We start from the raw sequence: 18,289 nt of genomic DNA, 5'->3' as shown, positions 1-18,289 counted from the left end.
GTTTCTTGGTAATATTTAGGCGTCAGAATCCGGTAAATACTTTGCTCTGAGTACGATAATCTGCCAACTGTGCCCCACCCCCACCCCCCCACCCCCCTCAGAGCACGCCGCTATCCCTTCCCTCCCCCCTCCACACACACACACACACCACACCACATTCAATCATATCACACGTTCTACGCCAGACTGGCTCGGCACCATATTCCCAAACATTTCGGGGATCACACATACACACACACACACACACACACACACACACACATTTGATAAGGCTTTCGTAGAACTTATAGGTATTTCCATGGGTAGTTGTATGAGCCTAGTGATAGTCTGACGAGGCTTTTGCACCATGGATGTAAAAAACTCGTGAGAATCCGACTAGTCTCATTTGTGGCCCTTGGAAATTATTTGTTGTGAGTCGAGGGCATCTGAGAATATGGACCTTGGACACAAAAAGAAAGACAACGACGAAAAGTAGGAAAAAAAATGAAAGAAACACGAATGGAAAGGAAAATAAAAGCTAAGAAGAAAAAATAAATAAAAAATATAGAGGGAAAAAAATGACGACGAGAAGAAGAAAGAAATGAGAAAAAGACAGACAAACACGAATGAAAAAAGAAATGACAGCAAGGCCTTGAAGAAAAAATGGGAAATAATGAAAAAATACAGAACAAAATTACAAGAAGAGAAAAAAACACGAATGAGAGGAAAAAAATGACAGGAAAGAAAAGAGAAAAAAAATGGAATAAAACAGAGGAAAAAAATGACAAAAGACACAACATTCTACACTTCACACTGAAACACCACACCTCACCACACCACACTTTTCACCACACCACCTGATCACACTGGCTATACAGTATCACACCACATCACCATACCAGGACAGGAGAAACCACACTGTACAATACTAATACACCTCTTCATACCATACCCACCATACCACATTCACAAACCACACCACACTAGTCACCACACTACATTACCCTGTACGCCACATCATGCTTCCCTTACGAGCCACACCATACAAAACTACATACCACGATACACTCACAAACCACACCACATACCACCACACTACACCACACGCCAGTCTCCCATACTACACCACACTGAACCACATCACACACACCACACCAGTCTACCCCATCACACCATACCATTACGCCCCACACGCAACACCTTCACACACACACACCTTACGCCGCTCACAATATCGCGTCGTAACACACCTCAGGAGCTTCGCGTTTCCCCGACAGCGGCCGTAAATTCATGTTATCGTTCCACTCTGCTGTCAGCGTCCAAGGATGGGCTGCCCGGATCCACGAGAGCCAGGGGTTGAGAGGGGGTTCAGGGGGTTGAGAGGTACAGCGCCCCCTTCACCTTTCCTCCACTCACCTTGCTCTTGCTTGCTCTTCCTCTTCTACTTTTTTTGTTATTGTTATTATCTTGTCTTATTAATTACTCTACTCTTCGTTACTCCTCTTACTCCTTTCTTTACTATTCTTTGCTTTTCCTACTCTACTTTTTTGCTCTTACTTTTTTACTCTATTTATTTACTCTTCGCTTCTTTAATATCATCGCCTTTACTTTCTTAATATTTTTTCTCCTCCTTACTTTGCTCCTCTCTTCTTTACTCGTTCTCTTTTCGTCGTTTTTTTTCTCCTCTCTTAGTGCGTTCTCTCCTCCTCCTCTCCTTTCCTCACTCCACATCTAACCTTTTTACCTCCTCTCCACACGTCTCTCCTCCTCTCCTATCTCCTATCTAACCTTCTTTTTCTACTTCTCCATGCACACATATCCCACCTTCTCTCTTCTCTTACTCTGCACTTCTATCTCTCTCATCTTTAACTTTATTTTCCATTCTCCACCACACATCCCCTTTCGTCCCTTTTTCTCTTCCCCTTCTACACCTCGTCTCCCTTTCTCCCTTCACCCCCTGACTCGTCTTCCGGGGGTCCATCATGTGTTATAATTATGTGACCCTCCACGCGTGAATGCTCCTCATATCTTGAATAAGTCACGGCCGGATCGAGCTTTGTGGGCGTCCCTTTTGTCTCCTCGGCTCTGAATTATCTTGCGGAGAACCCGGTGAATAGGATGGTCTTCAGGGAGGGCGCCTCGTACTCTGAGCTATGTTGGCGGTCCCTTCTTAGCACAGTGCCTTTACCGAGAGCCAGATGAGGAGGAAAAACTTAAAGGAGAGTGCCGCGTGCCCGGGTTGGTTGGCCTTCGCTGGCAACACAGAAATATTCATGAAGGCATTAATACAACACAAGGTAACACAACATACATTAATATTCATGAATTCATTAATACAGCACCCGAGGTTTCACAACACATGGTCATTTCTTCATTATTCTACGCCTCATCAGGACACTACATTATCGCAACACACACACACTCATGTCACATTATCACACCACACCATGCACATCACACCACGCCACATTGTCACTCAACACCCCTTATGCAGCTCCGTCACACCATCACCACACCACACCACACCAGACCACACAACAGCCTGTCACACCACCCCATCACCACACCACGTCACACCAACACAACACACCGCACTTTATCACCCGGTCACAGCAAGGTCACTCCATCATTCTGCCGAGTCGTTGTTACCGCGGGCGTTAATTTCGCAGTACCTCGCTATTCAGTTTACCGTATATCGTGGAACAGGCAGCAGCAACACCCGCACCAGCGCACAATGAAGATCGACATATCCGGAGCGCCATTCTCGGTCACCTCGCGCCCAGGAAATGCAAGCTGTCGATATCCGCGTCACGCACAAACAGAATATATACCATTTCATAGACTGGGCCTCCGACGACACATTTCCCCATGTATATTCGAAGCGCAAGAGGTCAATCCGTCCGTACAACTTCATATACTTTCAATCCAACAACTGACAAGGATTAATCGGGCAAGTTTTCTCCGGTTTTCCTCAATATTCTCAGGGTGAGGGACGGCAAGGGGAGGGAGGAGGTAGTGGCTGTGAGCGGATTGTGACGGCTGTATTAAGCGGGGAGAGAGATGGAGATGGACGAGGAGGAAGCGAGAGGGCAGGAGAGAATTGTCACCCGAGATTCTTTGAAAGTGTCCAGTCCGAGTGAGATGGATGGGAAGGCAGAGGGGAAGGGTGTAAAAAAAGAGAGAAAATAGAGAAAAACGAAGGTAAAAGCGAGAAAATAAAGGGTTTCGTTGTCTTCACTCCGGGTAGGAAGATAGTAACATTGTGTAAGAAGAAAGGTACGATTGCTATAGGTTAATATACTCTTTCTAGACGTCTTTTTGAGCAGGATGGAAGTGGAAGCAGAGACAGGATAGCTCGGATAGGAAGTAGTTATATACAGTACAGAAAGGAGCTTAAGGGGAAAAATAAACAAAAAGTGTAAGAACTAAAACCGAAATAAAAAAGAGAAAAAAAAGAAGCCTAAGGAGTACAAAACTAGAGATACGATGCTAGTTTACTGTTTCTTGGCACCTTGTTAGCAGCCTGGGGCCATATTCTTAAACACTTAGGTGCCCAAGGTCGCATAATATTTGACAAGGCTTTCATAGGAGTTTTGAGCATTTCCATGGGTACTAGTTTCATGACCCTGGTAGTAGTTTGACCCTTCTTCTGTACCATGAACCTAAAAAAACACTCCTCAGAATCCAACTGAGTTTCGTTTTGGCCTTCGAAATCGCCCTGGTAGTAGTCTGACCCTTCTTCTGTACCATGAACCTAAAAATACATGCCTCAGAATCCAACTGAGTTCCGTTTTGGCCTTCGAAATAGCCCTGGTAGTAGTTTGACCCTTCTTTTGTACCATGAACCTGAAAAAACACTCCTTAGAATACAACCGAGTTCCGTTTTGGCCTTCAAAATAGCCCTGGTAGTAGTTTGACCCTTCTTCTGTACCATGAACCTAAAAAAAACATTCCTTAGAATACAACCGAGCTCCGTTTTGACCTTTGGAAATAGTTGATGTGAGAAGCGGAGGCGTCTAAGAATACCGACCTAGGATGGAGGGCAGAGAGGAGAGACAAAGGGGTGAAAGCAGCTTGGGTACGGACTCCAGATACGTAGGAACCTCTGTAGCGGTAGGTAGTTTAGTTGACGCTTGACGGACTCTCTCCCATTCGTTCTTGAGGACCGACACGTATCCATATTTACCGTGAGCCTAGTGACTAGAGAAGAAAAGGAAAAAAAGAAACGAAGAAAAGAAGAGAAGAGAGAAATGAAAAAAAGAAAGGAAGGAAGAAAAATAGAGAAAAAAGAAAAGAAGGTGTGTGTGTGTGTGTGTGTGTGTGTGTGTGTGTGTGTGTGTGTGTGTGTGTGTGTGTGTGTGTGTGTGTGTGTGTGTGTGTGTTCATGCTCCAGAAAGGTTGAGGGTGCCACCAAACCTACCTCTTTCTCAAGGCTCATCTTTCCAGTAAAAAATGGAAAAGATTCAGTCATCATTTCCTTGCATTACCGTGGTGTTTCGAGTCTAGGCGAAGTGAAGGAAGTTTGAGGCACAGGACGAAGAGATAAAGTAGTGTTTCACCCCCTCGAGCAGCTGTTGCAGATGGGAAGTCGATCTTGTCTTCCCTTTCTCGTTGTTTGCAGGCGAGCTGGTGCGTCCCTCAGTCTTGACAGAGAAAAGTTTATCGGGTTAAAGAAAAGGTAACATTTTTTTTGTCTTCGATGCCGCGGGATACAAGTCGTCAAGAGTACAATGATTAAGAGAAACCTAAAGGAAAAAAATATACTAAAAGAAGTGACTACGGCGAAGACGAAAAAGAGGGAGTTAGCGAGTTATGAGTGTGTGTGTGTGGGGGGGGGGGGGTTCGCACGCTCTCAAGGTACTGTCGGTCACCGTCAGTGTGCTTATAGTTTATAGTGAAACCAAATTGTCGAGTCCGTTTTGGCGTTGGCTCCCGCGGGTCCATTTCTCCCCTCTGCTCTGCCACACAGTCCCAACACCTATTTTTTCCTCTCATATGTTACCTACAGCTTACATATGAGAGGAAGAGATAGGTGTTGGGACTGTGTGGCAGAGCAGAGGGGAGGAAAGGACCCGCGGGAGCCTACGCCAGACCGGCCTCGACATATTTGGAAGACTATTATGTAGGTATCCGCAACACATGATCGCCCAAATTTTCTCTGTACATTCCACACTGGATGATTCAGAGCATATTCCTCCTACTCATCCCTTCTCTGACTCTACTATGCCTGTTATTAGAATTCTTAAGGATGATGTTTTTCATATCCTCTCTGGCTTGAATCCTCAGAAGACATGAACCCGATTGAGTGCTTCCTACAGCCCTTAACAGTGCCTCTGTGCCGAGGGAGCAGTGGGGGGGCACCTTTACTATGTACACTACTCGTACCCCATCTAGCCACCTCTCTTTTGTTTAAATATTTACGAAAATGGGTAATTTTTAGGGAACCAACGATTATTGGCGGAAGTGCTTGTGCGAGTTAGCTCACCCACGCACGTAACAAGGTCCACCAATAACACTTCCTCCTCTTCCCTGTTCCCCCAGGCGAGGTGATGTACCCGTCCATGCCGCGGCTCATGAAGGTGTCGTGGGTGCTCTCCAACATGATGGGAACCATGCACATCTTCATCACCCTCGGCTACTGGACCCTCGTGTACCCCTACAGGAACGGTCAGTCTGGGAGCGCCTGGATCAGAGGTGTGCACGGACTGGCTTTTTCTTGTTGTCTGGGGTCTGCCGCGTGACCAGGCAGGATTATACTCTTAATATCTCATGGACTTTAAGAGAAGGGAAAGGACGGGGCAGTAGCTTAGCTTGTAATGGGGCTGCGGGGCTTTCTTCTGCTGTGCGTTCTGTATAGTGTAGTTGTATATAGAGTGTAGTGGGTTTTATAGAACTAGTTGTGTATGTGGGCTGTACACGTCTTATTTTGTGTTTTTTCGCAGTGTGTATATAGTATGAGGGTTGTACTACTATTTCTGACATGCTACATATACTTTTTTTTATAGTTGTAAAGAGTAGACCACAAAAAGAAATTGCTGGGGATGGAATCTTAATTAGCTAATAAGGATATAAATTAATAATCATGGTTTCTTAAACGTGTGGTAGATATGCACGTAATTAAAATGATAAACTAATGAGTACGTTTTCATGTTATTTTTCACATTTCAGAAAGTATTATGCATAAAAAAGGTGATTTAAAACGATGTGGTGCTACGCTTTGAACGTATACCTCATAAAAAAATATTAAAGTTGTCATTTTATTACGTGCATATGATTAACTCGGGTATAGAAAAATCTTAATTAATTACGTCCTTAGTTCTGTGTAAGGGTATGTGGGTCCTGCTGTGTCACTAATATTTGTTCATGTCCAAGTAACATCTCATAACATACACAGGAAAATGTTTGGGTGTAATCGCAGATGATGTCCTACTGCAATCCTTTCGAACAATCGCGTTAATCGAGCGTCTCGGAACTTCTCGGAATTTGCATCACAACGTTTCATCAATATCCTCAAGAGACGGGCGGAGGGAGGCACAAACCTTCCCCTCGTTAATGATTTGCCGAGAACATAAAGAAACTGAAGGGCCACGTCCAGGACCATCTATTTCATTATGTTTTGATGCGAGCATTGTCAGCACCTGATGTGTGGGAGGCAATAATTACTTTGGTGGAGAAGGAACATGGAAACCTTTTGATGGTCGTTTACATAAGAATATCTAAATTGTATTGTAGCTACTCAGTGGACATCAACTGCAAATACACCTGAACATTATGCGGCCACCAGTGTACAAAGGTGACCCATTGCGTGCCGCCCCACAGACGAGACGCTGAACGAGATCGGCATCAACACCCACATCATGCCGGGCGTCTACATCCTGCTGGACGTGGCCGTGTCCGCCACCCCGCGCCGCCTCCTGCACGCCTACCACCCCATGCTCTTCATCATCGTCTACGCACTCTTCAACCTCACCTACTACCTCTGCGGGGGCACGGTGAGTGGAGCTACAGCCTCTTGATGTGCCGGGCAGGGGACAAAGGGGAGTAGATGTACCAGGCAGGGAACAAGGGGGAGTAGGAGGTTCATAAATCAATCCAATACGCAGTGGTCCAGCGCGCCCTGGTTTATGTGAATCCTCGAGTGTTTCGAATCCAGGTCGGATCAGTCAGCGCATACCCCATCTTAGTATTTATCCTGTCTCTCTGGTTTGACAATGAAATAGAACCGAGGAATTATGTGAAAGATGTGATAAGATGAAGTGATTTTTCGTCACCGCAGAGTCCAAAAAGGTAGCATTATTAATCTGAGATAACTTTTAAGAGTACCACACTTCCCAACCTTATCAATGGCCATTATTTAAGTAATTTAAGTAATGGTATATGACCACCGGCACTGTAAGTGTCCCACCAGTTTATTATCTCGGGATGGAATGTCCTTTGTCTTATCTCAAGGAAGGATGTTCATTATCTCATGACATCTTGTCACTAGGGAGTGAGTCCTTGACCTTGTGTTGATTGATAACATGATAACTTTTTTTTATCAATATGAACAATTTACAGGTGGTCAGGAAAATAAATACTGAGCAATGGTAGTAATATGAACGTTGATATCACTTCCACCAATTCGAGAAATATGAACATTAATTTAAAACCTGAGAAGTGTACAGTTATGCATGCTCTTACAATTTTACCCGCTATTTTATTAGTTTCTTCATGAAGAGATTGTTGTTTCTTTGATGGACTGAATGATAAGGTCGACAAGATAATATGCCATCACTTGCTTTGGGTGACTTGTAACAAAGGTGGTAGTGGCAGATTTAGCAAGAGCAGTCGTGTATATCAGCATTACTTTTTAATGGGAGTGGGTTGACTGTAAATTTCATTCTTGCGAAAAGAGGTCTCCCCACAAGTTGCTGAACTGTCAAATGCTGTTCTGCATCAGGGAGGAGGTATTGTGTGACCCTCCTGTAATTTTAAATTGCATTCATCATCCTGCTTGTTATTTCTTATTAGGTTAATGGTTGTTCAGTGTCCTCATTGTGTTTTCCTTGGCCTGACATCCACTGTTCTCCCAGGACTACTTGGGCCGCCCCGCCCTCTACCCCATCATGGACTGGACGCGGCCCGGCCCCACGGTGGGGATCGTTCTTGTCGTCATCTTTGGCCTCATACCCTTCCTGCATGGGATACTGTGTGGCCTCTGCGCTGCCAGGGTAAAGCTCTGGCGTAACCTGAAGGTATCAAGGTCAGTGGAATCAATACAAAATGTTTTATGCGTTCTGTGCCTTTGATAATTCTTCATGGCACCCTGCCACAGGACATATATTGGTGGCAATAAGGATAACTTGGAATATGACAACATTTTTTTTCATTTTTTTCAGGTATGCAACTGAAGAAGATGAGATGGACCATGTGGATGGATCACAGGAACAGAAAGTTTAGGACAAGTTGTCATGACCAGCATGATGCAACATTATTCACTTAATGGAAATGCTTTCTTTCTTGTGTGAAAGAAATATTAAGACTCGGACTAGATTATATATATATATATATATATATATATATATATATATATATATATATATATATATATATATATATATATATATATATATATATATATATATATATAATCATAGAGAAGCACAAAACTACATAGTCAAAGGTTGAATGCTTATAACCTTCACTTAAGGTGAAGTAATATCATTGGATATGATAATGTATGGAAGTTAATTAAATTACTGAGGGCCGGCTTGTGAGCAAAGGTACTTGAGGTGTTTGGGTTTTACATGCTCAGCTTTGTTCATGTAGTAATTATTTTTTCTTGTGGAGTGGCAGTCCTGCGATCTTATGGGAAAGCTGGTATTACCCTCACACTTTGGCTTCCACATGCACAACTTTGACTTTCCATAACAAGAAAATGCAGACCGTTAACACTCATTATCCTCATTGTAAGTGTGTGTATGTGCGAGAGGACAAATTTCCAGGATATACACTGTCCTGGGATGGGCCATGGCCACATGGCAGCCCTCATGTCACTAACTAGTCTATGTATGTGTTCACTCACAGCAAAGCTTCATGTTGTTTTGATCAAGTCCTGTCTAATGTTTGACTGGAAAGAACAATCCTGTGATGGTATGTTTGAGTCGTAGGGAACTTAGTAAATTCACATCACAAAGTGGTACCAATACTATTTGCAACTCTTTAAAAACTGTTCCCTCCTCAGTCTGTGTCTCCTTGCTCTCCTCCTCCTCTTCTCTCTTTTCTTTAGTCAACTTGTTTTTTTCCCCTTAATCAACTTTAACAATGTTTCTATATAAATTACCAAAGATGAATTTGCGAGTCTCTTACTAGAGTAAGTATTTATATTTGTACACCAAATAAGGCAAGTTGTGGAGTCCTTCCTGTATGGTACATGCATAAGGAAGTGCTCTACTAAGGTGCATATTTTTTCAACTGAATCTGCCTCTTAAAAGTTGTTTTGACTAGTGTTTGGGGAATTATATATAATTGGGAAGTTACAAGTGATATTAAGGTGATAAGTTATTCACTATGGCTGCCAAACAAGCTGTTGCCCTCCCTCTCCTGACTGTGAGAGCATAGTAATGGCACCACCACTATTTATTTCTTCTTTAAATGCAGGTGATCTTTTGTATTCAAGTGCAGTGAGTGAATGACTATGAATTACTTTTGTATTATCATCTACTTCCCATTCTTCTTTTATGCCACCAGATTCTTCTTGGAAGGTTAGAACCCTGAGTTGGTGTGGAAGCAAAAAATGTTGCAATTAACAATTTTACAAATAATATTGGTAAAACAAATGTTGACTGGTTCCTAAATGTGTCTAGAGCTTCCCAAATAAAACAAGTTCTTAACACTCATCCAATTTCATGTATAAGGAGGAATAATGTTCACTCTGGTCTCTTGTATATATATGTACATGGCTTGTTAGCTACTGAGGAAAATTTTCTACATTTTGTCTGTTGATATTGGTCATGGGAATATAACCTCTCACTGTTGTATGTGGAAGTATCCAACACAAGTTTATTGTTGTTTTATCATCTGTGACTTACAAATACTATCTTCTCTACAGATATATAAGGTTAACCATTCTTTTACCCATCCCTCATTTGAGACAAATATTATAAAGACCTGCATCACATTTGCAGCCTCGGCCTCTAGTGGCAGCATAACCTCCAAAGAAATGTGTTAAATCTGCTGCTAGATGACACATACAAAGATTTCAGGTGAATGATGTGCTTGAGGCTTGGTTTTATTAGTCAATAAACTTGCAGGATGCACAGTTCCATGTGCACAGAAGTCAGTAGCCTACTACTCATTTTGTTGAGTCATGGATGACCTGGCAGACTGATGCAAATAATTTCAAAGGCATTGAAATTTATTCATTAGTTGTGAAATGCCACAATCCTGAAATGGGATGAAAATATTCACATTTAATGGAAGAATATTCTATACTTATTAAGGAGGGAACATGGTTCAGAGGATGATGATCCAAGCTATTCATACAGAAGAGACTTGAGCAAAATATGATTTAGTATTGATTACCTAATTGGAGAGGAGGGGGTCTGTTCTGGCTGGCAATCAAAGTGAATAAGTAGTTTTTGATAATGCAGTATATGTTTTGTTAATACATGCATCTAGAAGGAAAAACACTTGGTTGCATGAAAAAGTAAATGTGTGTTTAGAAACCTTGAAATCATACAACACACTGAATTCATATCCATGTATGCCCACTCTTCTTTTTGTGGGAAACAGGGCATTGGTGATTATGCAGATGACCAGGTCTACAATATTGGTGGTTGCTTGCTGCCATCTCTTTGCTATGCCAAGCATTGGCATTAGTCTGTTTTTCCACAAGCATGTTGTTAAAATTCTCTCCATCACATCATTTTACATGAAGACCTGTTCCTTTTCAGAGGTTAAGGAATATATAGATATGCAAGGAGATAGCTGCTAGAATTACTTTCTTATAAGTTTGCTGATTTCATATCAGGATATTGAAAATTATTATAATTAATACCTCAAGATACCAGGGCAAAGCAGAGATAATTTGAGTGTAGCTTGTCAACCACAAGCTTTGCCTCTTAAATTTGTACTGGTAATTATTTTTTCAACCTGATTGTTTACTTTCTTTTCACTCATCTACTGCTGTTAATGTACATGTAATTATTTTTGTGCCATGAACATATAAAAAGGAATGCCTAATTTTCAGTAATAATAATAATTCCCTGAAAATGTGAATCTTTCTGTCTGAACTGAAGTGGTTAGCATATAGATTCTGTATCTTTGCACTATTTTAAAGTTTGTCAAAAGGTGTTTGTGACATTTGTAAAAGTATTTGTATATATCAGGTTTTCTTTTTCAGGATAGGTAATCTAAATGCCATTTCTAGAATATTTGTACATAAATGTTTTCCAAGCTGTGTTGTTTTATTTCAACTATCACTGCATTCAACTTTCAGGAAGACCTACATGACTGTCATCATATTTTAGAAAGTATATTTGAATCTGAGGGAGGGTTGTTTTATCACATAAAAGTGAGAACTGTACTACTTCATTTAGCCTACCCACCAACCTTACACAAAATCTATCTCTAGACTACACACTTACTATGTGATAAAAATGTACCAAGGGGAGAGAAGGCTGTCCATAACAAATAAGTTGTATAATCAATCTGCACATCTCTTGTATCAATTCCTAGTTTCCTACAAATACCTCCACAAGTGTCAGTGAACCTGTGGAGTCCACATAAATTTTGGTATCCAAAACATATAGTGGCCTGCATGGGAATGGAAAGTTTTATGCATGGTGACTGGCTGCTGCTCCTGCTCATCCACCCAATGGTCATCCATTACAAATTAAATATGTGCTTTAAATTGATTTTCTTTGATTACACACATTATGCTATCTTGTGAATGGTAATAATATTGGTATCCTCCTATTGTCTGTCCCATGCTGGAATTAGTATGCTTTTTTTGTTGTTGAAATTTATTGCACAATGAGATTTCCTCCTAATTCTAAGGAAATGCCAGTCCCAGAGGTATGCTGTTATGTAGTTGTGAATCATATTTTGTAAAAAGCATTTGTTTCTTATATGCATGTTATGCACCTATACAGGTGCCCTGGGCATTATTCATCCAGATTCAGATCCAGTACACCCCGGCCCCTCCAAAGTACCTTCCAATACCCATCTCTCTATTGATGCATTTTCTTTGGCAAATCCATTTTCCCAATTTAATATTACCCTCACATCTGACAACAGCATTCAACCATCACCCTTTCCTGTGACAATATAATTATTCACTTAGCCACGTCTATATGTAACATACTGCTATATACTCATTGACATGATTTAATAATTTACTAACTACTAACTCAAAATAAGGTAGTAAATGCTGGAGAAATTCAGGGAGACCTGTGTATGTTGGAGGAAGTATGTGGCTTTACACTGCATAGTTTAGCACGTGAGTGGTAAGGTAAAAAAAGAAAAAAACCTGGGTTAGAATCTGAAACTGTCACATAATGAAAGACTAAAGAAGTTTGAGGTTCATACAGGATATGGATTTTTGGTTGTAAGCTGAGGACTGATGCAACCCTAAGCTGCTCCGTTGTCCCTGACCTAATGGTGGATATGTGTACCTTGCTTCCACACAGGTCATATGTAGTGGTCAGCAGGTAAGCACTTTTCCCTTCTAAAGGTTTCCCAGGCATTCATTTCTGAGAAGTCAGCAGACATAGATAAAATTTTCAAGTGGACTTTTGTGCTGGCCATCCTGGAGTAACATGAGCGAGTGTATTTATAACTACTCTCAAACAACTACACCTCAGCTCCAATATTTTTGATGAATTGTAGTATAGAGCTGAGCATTAATTTAAGGTTTTTAGATATGCACTGAGCAGAATATGGTGCATAATAAAAAATTAGGCAATGTACAGCTGAAAATCTTCTTTAACTAGAGTATTGGGTCTGCCATGATTTTATTGTTGTATTCTGCCATAACCGCAAATAAATATGGTATTTATTTATTTCAAATACAGTAATTCAACTGGAAATAACTAAAGTCAATTATGTATTAGTACATAGTCACCTTTATTAATCATAAAAATTTAAAAATCTCCCCTTCCCCCTATCTAAGGCTAGTGAAGACCAGCTAACACATGCATAAGGCCATCAGGGCTTGGGGAGGGACACACCCCTGAGACTGGCTGCTTCTCTTCCACCAGAGCTGTATTAGTGGTGGGGCCAATGGCAATAACCTTCACACCTGTTAGGTCCACACCAAGATCATGAAACACAGGCAGCCCAAACTTGACGCCTGATGGACTGAAGAAGACAACAATGTGAGGGGTCTTTCCTGTTGTAGTGAGCTTCTGTACTGTTTGCCGCAGCTGTGGGTGAGGTTTGGTCTCATACGAGGTGAGGGCTCGGAAATCACGGTCCTGCTGTGCTAAAAGTTTTGGCAGTTCATCTCGGCCCAGATTTCCACATGGGTACAAAAGAGGCTTGTCAAATGGTTTGGTTTCCCTGATGATGATGGGAGCAAGCTGCTGGGCATTTCCTGATTCTTGGCCTATACATGGGAGCTTAAGATGCTTTTGTACAGCCATCTTTGTTGCCTCACCAATGACAAAAATCTTCTTCTCACTCCACTGATGATGAATACCGGCAATCAGCTTCAAGTATATTTCTGCCACGGCCTCCACTGCACGCTGACTGGTGAATATGATCCCACTGTGGTCCTGAGGCTTCTGCAGTGCATCTTGTAGCACCGCCTCATTGCACCACTTGAAGGACAGCGTTGGCACCACCACAGCGGACAGTCCCGCCCTCGCCAGAGCATCACTGTACCGCCCATCACTCTCCTCACTGGACTTGAGGAGCCACACGGTCTTCATGGTTCACACCTACAACAACCACAATAGATCATTGGTTAAAAAGGTTTTAGCTTACTAATATTCTCTTATCACAGATGGTTTTCAATGTAATTTTCCTTGTGCAAAAGATGACAAGTAGCTTAGTAGGACATGATTTGACTAATAACAAAATAACAAATTTGTATGTATCAGATGGTTGCTTCGAGGCAAGAGGCAGTATGCTCTCTTATCCTTTGGGTAATGGTCTTGACTTTCATTTGACATAAAAAAGTAAACTGAATATATTTATTTGAACAAAAATAGTTCCAGGTGCATTTCTTCACAGCTGCAATAACAGATTGAGAACTCCATCATGTTGCAAGATACATATATTTTTAGTTATAACTAAATAATCTGTTACTTGTCCATCATTCAACAATTTTTACATATTTAAATAATAAAAGAGAAAGGTAATGCCACGATATGTATAGCTTATAATAATTGAACATTGTAAGCCATCACCACTCCCCCTAGAGGTGTTTTTAAATGACATACTCTTTTATCTTGGGGAGGCAGGGCAGCTGTAATGTTACTGATTAGGCAATCATCAATAACTGTCTCTCATTTCTCATCTTCATATCTCTATCAAATGTTATTCCTTGGACATCAAACTGGAGGGAGAGACAAAGTACTTTCTGCTTATTACCCCAAAACAAATGACAGTTCAGTGTTAGGAAAACAAACAGAATTGACAGTTATGCCAATGAAAAGTATGATGTCAACTTTAATGTAATTTCTGGTAAAAGGAATGCATTTTACTTGCAATACCTTTCACAGGACCAGATGAGTAAACCAGGTAAGGACAATAAAATTCCAGAAGTACTATATATGCCTGCCACCCCCAACCACCACCAATGACAAAAACCAAAGGCGGAGCGTGCAGCGTTTCACTTGTGTATCATGAACGATTAAATCTATCTAAACTAAATCTAACCTGACCTGACCTAAAACATGTACTAACTTAACCTAACATGACCTGTGCTTCACTGCCAAAATGCAATAAACAGAAATAAATCCCTCAATATATCCCCCCCACTAGGGTTGCACCGATTAATCGGTAAGTAATCGTCCCTGTAATACACTTACTGCCTTTATTAATTAATCGGTCTTTTGACCCCGATTAAAGAAATATTATTATTTTTTCTCTCTTTTATAATACAGTGTACATAACACAGTACTAATAATGTTAATGTAAGGATGGTGATGTTACCAAAACTCTAATACCTTTCCACAGCATTTATTTCCAACAAGTCCCTATGCAAATGTATATTATGTAATTCAAATTGATATATAAAATTATGATATGAACTGAAGCACTGGTATTTGCTTCAACTTTGAAACTAAAAAAAAATCAACATATTACTTTATATTACAACCAAAAAAATTATATACTTATTTCAACTTGCTTAGCACAGTAACTGAGTAATGTCCTTCACCAAGCCTGCTGCCTATAGGACAGTAAATTAGTAGAAGACTTGAGAGATTGATAAACCTTCTGTACACTACCATTTCTAGTAGCATCTAGGATCACCACAAGAAGAAAACTGTGAAATTCTAACAAATTAAAATCAGGATGTTTCCAAAAAGCAAGGCTAAATTATAAGTAAAAAATTAATAGACGTATTAGTTCTCCATGCAGATTACAGTTGGTTAAAAACAAAAGTTGTAAACATGTGGGTTACGGTATGTCTTTAACTTTGGTACCAGTGTCCAATAATTAATGAAGATTAATCACATTTACAATTTATAATAATACGATTTATATTATCGATTAATCGGGGTCGGGTGTCGTGTCGCCAAATTTCGGTGTGCAACCCTACCCCCCACACCATATCTCAAGAAATTAATATCATACAAATGAGTGATACGTGACAGCAAACCAATGTGGCGGTGCGTTGTATGTGCCCAAAGTCTTTTAGAACACAGAAGTGACTTTCGCAGAGATGGGTGTATTTCTGTAATGCATGTAGTATCCGCAGGATTGTGATGACGAACAGGATTAAGGTAGCTGGGGATTACCTTACACAATCAACGTAGTGTGTGGTTGGGGTGGACATGAGTTATAGATCAGTGCGAGAATTGTAGAGCAATGAAACTAACCCATTGGAATAGTCTCCCGGCAGATGAAGTCACGAATCAGTGTTAACCCGGTAGCAGCGACGGGCCAAATTTGTGACTTTACCGTGTACCAGCGACGGGCCAAATTTGTGGCTTTACCATGTAGCAGCGATGGGCCAAATTTATGGCTTTACTGTGTAGCAGCAATGGGCCAAATTTGTGCCATGATATAAACCCCCCAAAATAGATGATGCATAAACTGATCACAAATGCTTCAATATATATTATGAAATGGTTTGTGTGAGGGGTGAATTTTTCTTATTTTTCTTGCTTAGAGGGACCATCAAGAAACATGATCCCCGCTGCTACTGGGTTAAGACGGCCTGGCGTTACCTTTCACAGCCTATGTAGTGTGTGGATGGGGTGGACACGAGAGTTATGGATCAGTGCAAGAACTGTAGAGCAATGGAACTAACCCAATGGAATTGTTTCCCAGCAGATGAAGTCACGAATCAGTGTTAACTCGGTGGCAGTGACAGGCCAAACTTGTGCCATGATATAAACCCCACAAAATAGATGATGCATAAACTGATCACAAATGCTTTGATATATATTATGAGATGGTTTGTGTGAGAGGTGATTTTTTCTTATTTTTCTCGCTTAGAGGGACCATTAAGAAACATGATCCTCGGAGCTACCACCGGGTTAATAACAAAATAAATATGACCGGTGTGATACTGTGGCAGAAGAGAGGCAGCCTTTATAAGCACTGCCTCCCACACCTCCATCACCAGCCCCTTAACCCATCCGCTGCGATTGGCACGGATTTCACCTTCACTGGTAGCCTGGTAACATACACTCCCAGGTCTTTCTCTGCCTCTGTGGTGGATAGTGGAGTGTTCCCCATGTGGTATTGGTGTGCTGGATATCCCCTCCCAAGGTGCAGGACTTTACATTTTTCTTAGTTGAGTTGTAGCAGCCACTTTTTGTTCCATTCCTGTAGCTCGGTGATGTCTTCTTGTAGGAAATCAACAGTCAAGGGGTTAATCATCTTTTTTTTCATTTTTGCTTCTTCTTTCCTTTCCCACCTTACAGTTTCTCTCTTAATTCCCGTCCCGGTAATACTTTATAAGAAGTCCGCCTCCCCCTTCGCCACTCCAGCCCCCCCTACCCCCCAAGACAAGCCTGGGGAACTGTGGGAAACCGGGGTTTGGGGGGAAGCCAAAATCACTGAAAAATGGGCTTCCAAAATCCCCTAGAAAAATCCCTAAATGAAGGAAAATTCCCTAGTCTCGAAAGTAAGGAAAGTACTAACTTTATAACCTAACAGCCCCCCTCGCCCCCCTCCTAACCAAGGGGGCTGCACCACCCCTGGACCCCCCCCATGTTGGGAATTTTCCTTAATTTATGGATTTTTCTACGGAAATTTTGGAAGCGGGGGGGGTGCCCAGGGGGGGCATAACCCCCCTTGGTTAGGAGGGGGGTCGAGGGGGGAGAAGCCCCCTCGTTACCGGGTCATAAAGTTCGGTTGTAGTAGTTTAAATATGCTCCCCACCGAAAGAAAAAAAAACACGATTTTCCGGCGCATCATAGATGTGGGGGCTGCGCCCCCCTTGGTTATCAGGGGGGCGAAAGGGGCTGTTAGGTTATAAAGTTGGGACTTTTCTTACTTTCGAGACCAGGGAATTTTCCTTCATTTAGGGATTTTTCTAGGGAAATTTTGGAAGCACATTTTTCAGTGATTTTGGCTTCCCCCCAAACCCCGGTTCCCCACAGTTCCCCAGGCTTGTCTTGGGGGGTAGGGGGGGATGGAGTGGCGAAGGGGGAGGCGGACTTCTTATAAAGTATTACCCCCGTCCCAAACACTCCAGCAGATCTGTCACTGAGGGTAAGCCTCGCCCTCTGACCCCAGAGGCACGCTGGTCACACACACACACTGCCCCGCCCCGCCTAGACGTGCTATCAGCGTCCCCTTCAAGGTCCCCTCCTTCGTGCCATCGCCGCGGGCCTCGGCAACAAGATATACCGCCGGGGCCGCGTCACCCTGCACTCACCCTGGCCGCCGTCACCGCCAGCTGATTGTGGCGGTGGTGGTGTTGGTTTGATTTACATAGATTTATATAGAAAATCAAACCACACAGACCCCAAGGTCCAGACTAGGTGGTCTGTCCTGATTGATTGATAGTTTGTTGTTGCAGGTAACCAACAAGGGTGAATAGCTAGGGAGGAACATGCCATCCCAACCCCCTGGCAGGGCATAACGTGATTATACAACTAGTAATACATGTGTCCTTAAACATATATGATTCTACATTAATCTG

General features: G+C 41.9%; 2 protein-coding genes across 7 annotated transcripts in view; one reads left to right on the top strand and one right to left on the bottom strand.

The window, feature by feature from the left end:
• Positions 1-11,417, top strand: part of LOC127003769 (uncharacterized) — a 50,918-nt gene extending 39,501 nt beyond the window's left edge. The window contains exons 7-10 of one of the 2 annotated variants that reach the window (XM_050870782.1): positions 5,521-5,673; positions 6,799-6,971; positions 8,052-8,221; positions 8,358-11,417. In XM_050870782.1, coding sequence (XP_050726739.1) covers positions 5,521-5,673; positions 6,799-6,971; positions 8,052-8,221; positions 8,358-8,418 — 557 coding nt within the window. In that variant the 3' untranslated portion in view covers positions 8,419-11,417. The remainder of the gene's footprint in view (positions 1-5,520; positions 5,674-6,798; positions 6,972-8,051; positions 8,222-8,357) is intronic. The other variant, XM_050870783.1, reaches the window with a different exon arrangement.
• A 1,586-nt stretch (positions 11,418-13,003) lies between these two features.
• Positions 13,004-18,210, bottom strand: LOC127003771 (uroporphyrinogen-III synthase-like). Of its 5 annotated transcripts, none has more exons than XM_050870785.1 (2): positions 18,023-18,210; positions 13,004-13,901 (listed from the first exon to the last, which is right to left on the bottom strand). In XM_050870785.1, exon 2 carries the CDS (start codon positions 13,890-13,892, stop codon positions 13,134-13,136), a length of 759 nt encoding a protein of 252 aa, XP_050726742.1. In that variant the 5' UTR covers positions 13,893-13,901; positions 18,023-18,210; the 3' UTR covers positions 13,004-13,133. The 5 variants fall into 5 exon arrangements, with proteins under 5 accessions (XP_050726742.1, XP_050726746.1, XP_050726747.1 ...); XM_050870789.1 differs by having other exon boundaries at positions 17,902-18,024; XM_050870790.1 differs by lacking the exon at positions 18,023-18,210 and adding an exon at positions 17,995-18,015.
• Positions 18,211-18,289: the final 79 nt, after the last annotated feature.

The sequence above is a fragment of the Eriocheir sinensis genome, chromosome 26, assembly GCF_024679095.1.
Source record: "Eriocheir sinensis breed Jianghai 21 chromosome 26, ASM2467909v1, whole genome shotgun sequence".
Classification (NCBI taxonomy): domain Eukaryota; kingdom Metazoa; phylum Arthropoda; class Malacostraca; order Decapoda; family Varunidae; genus Eriocheir; species Eriocheir sinensis.
This window is presented reverse-complemented; position numbering and strand designations above follow the sequence as displayed.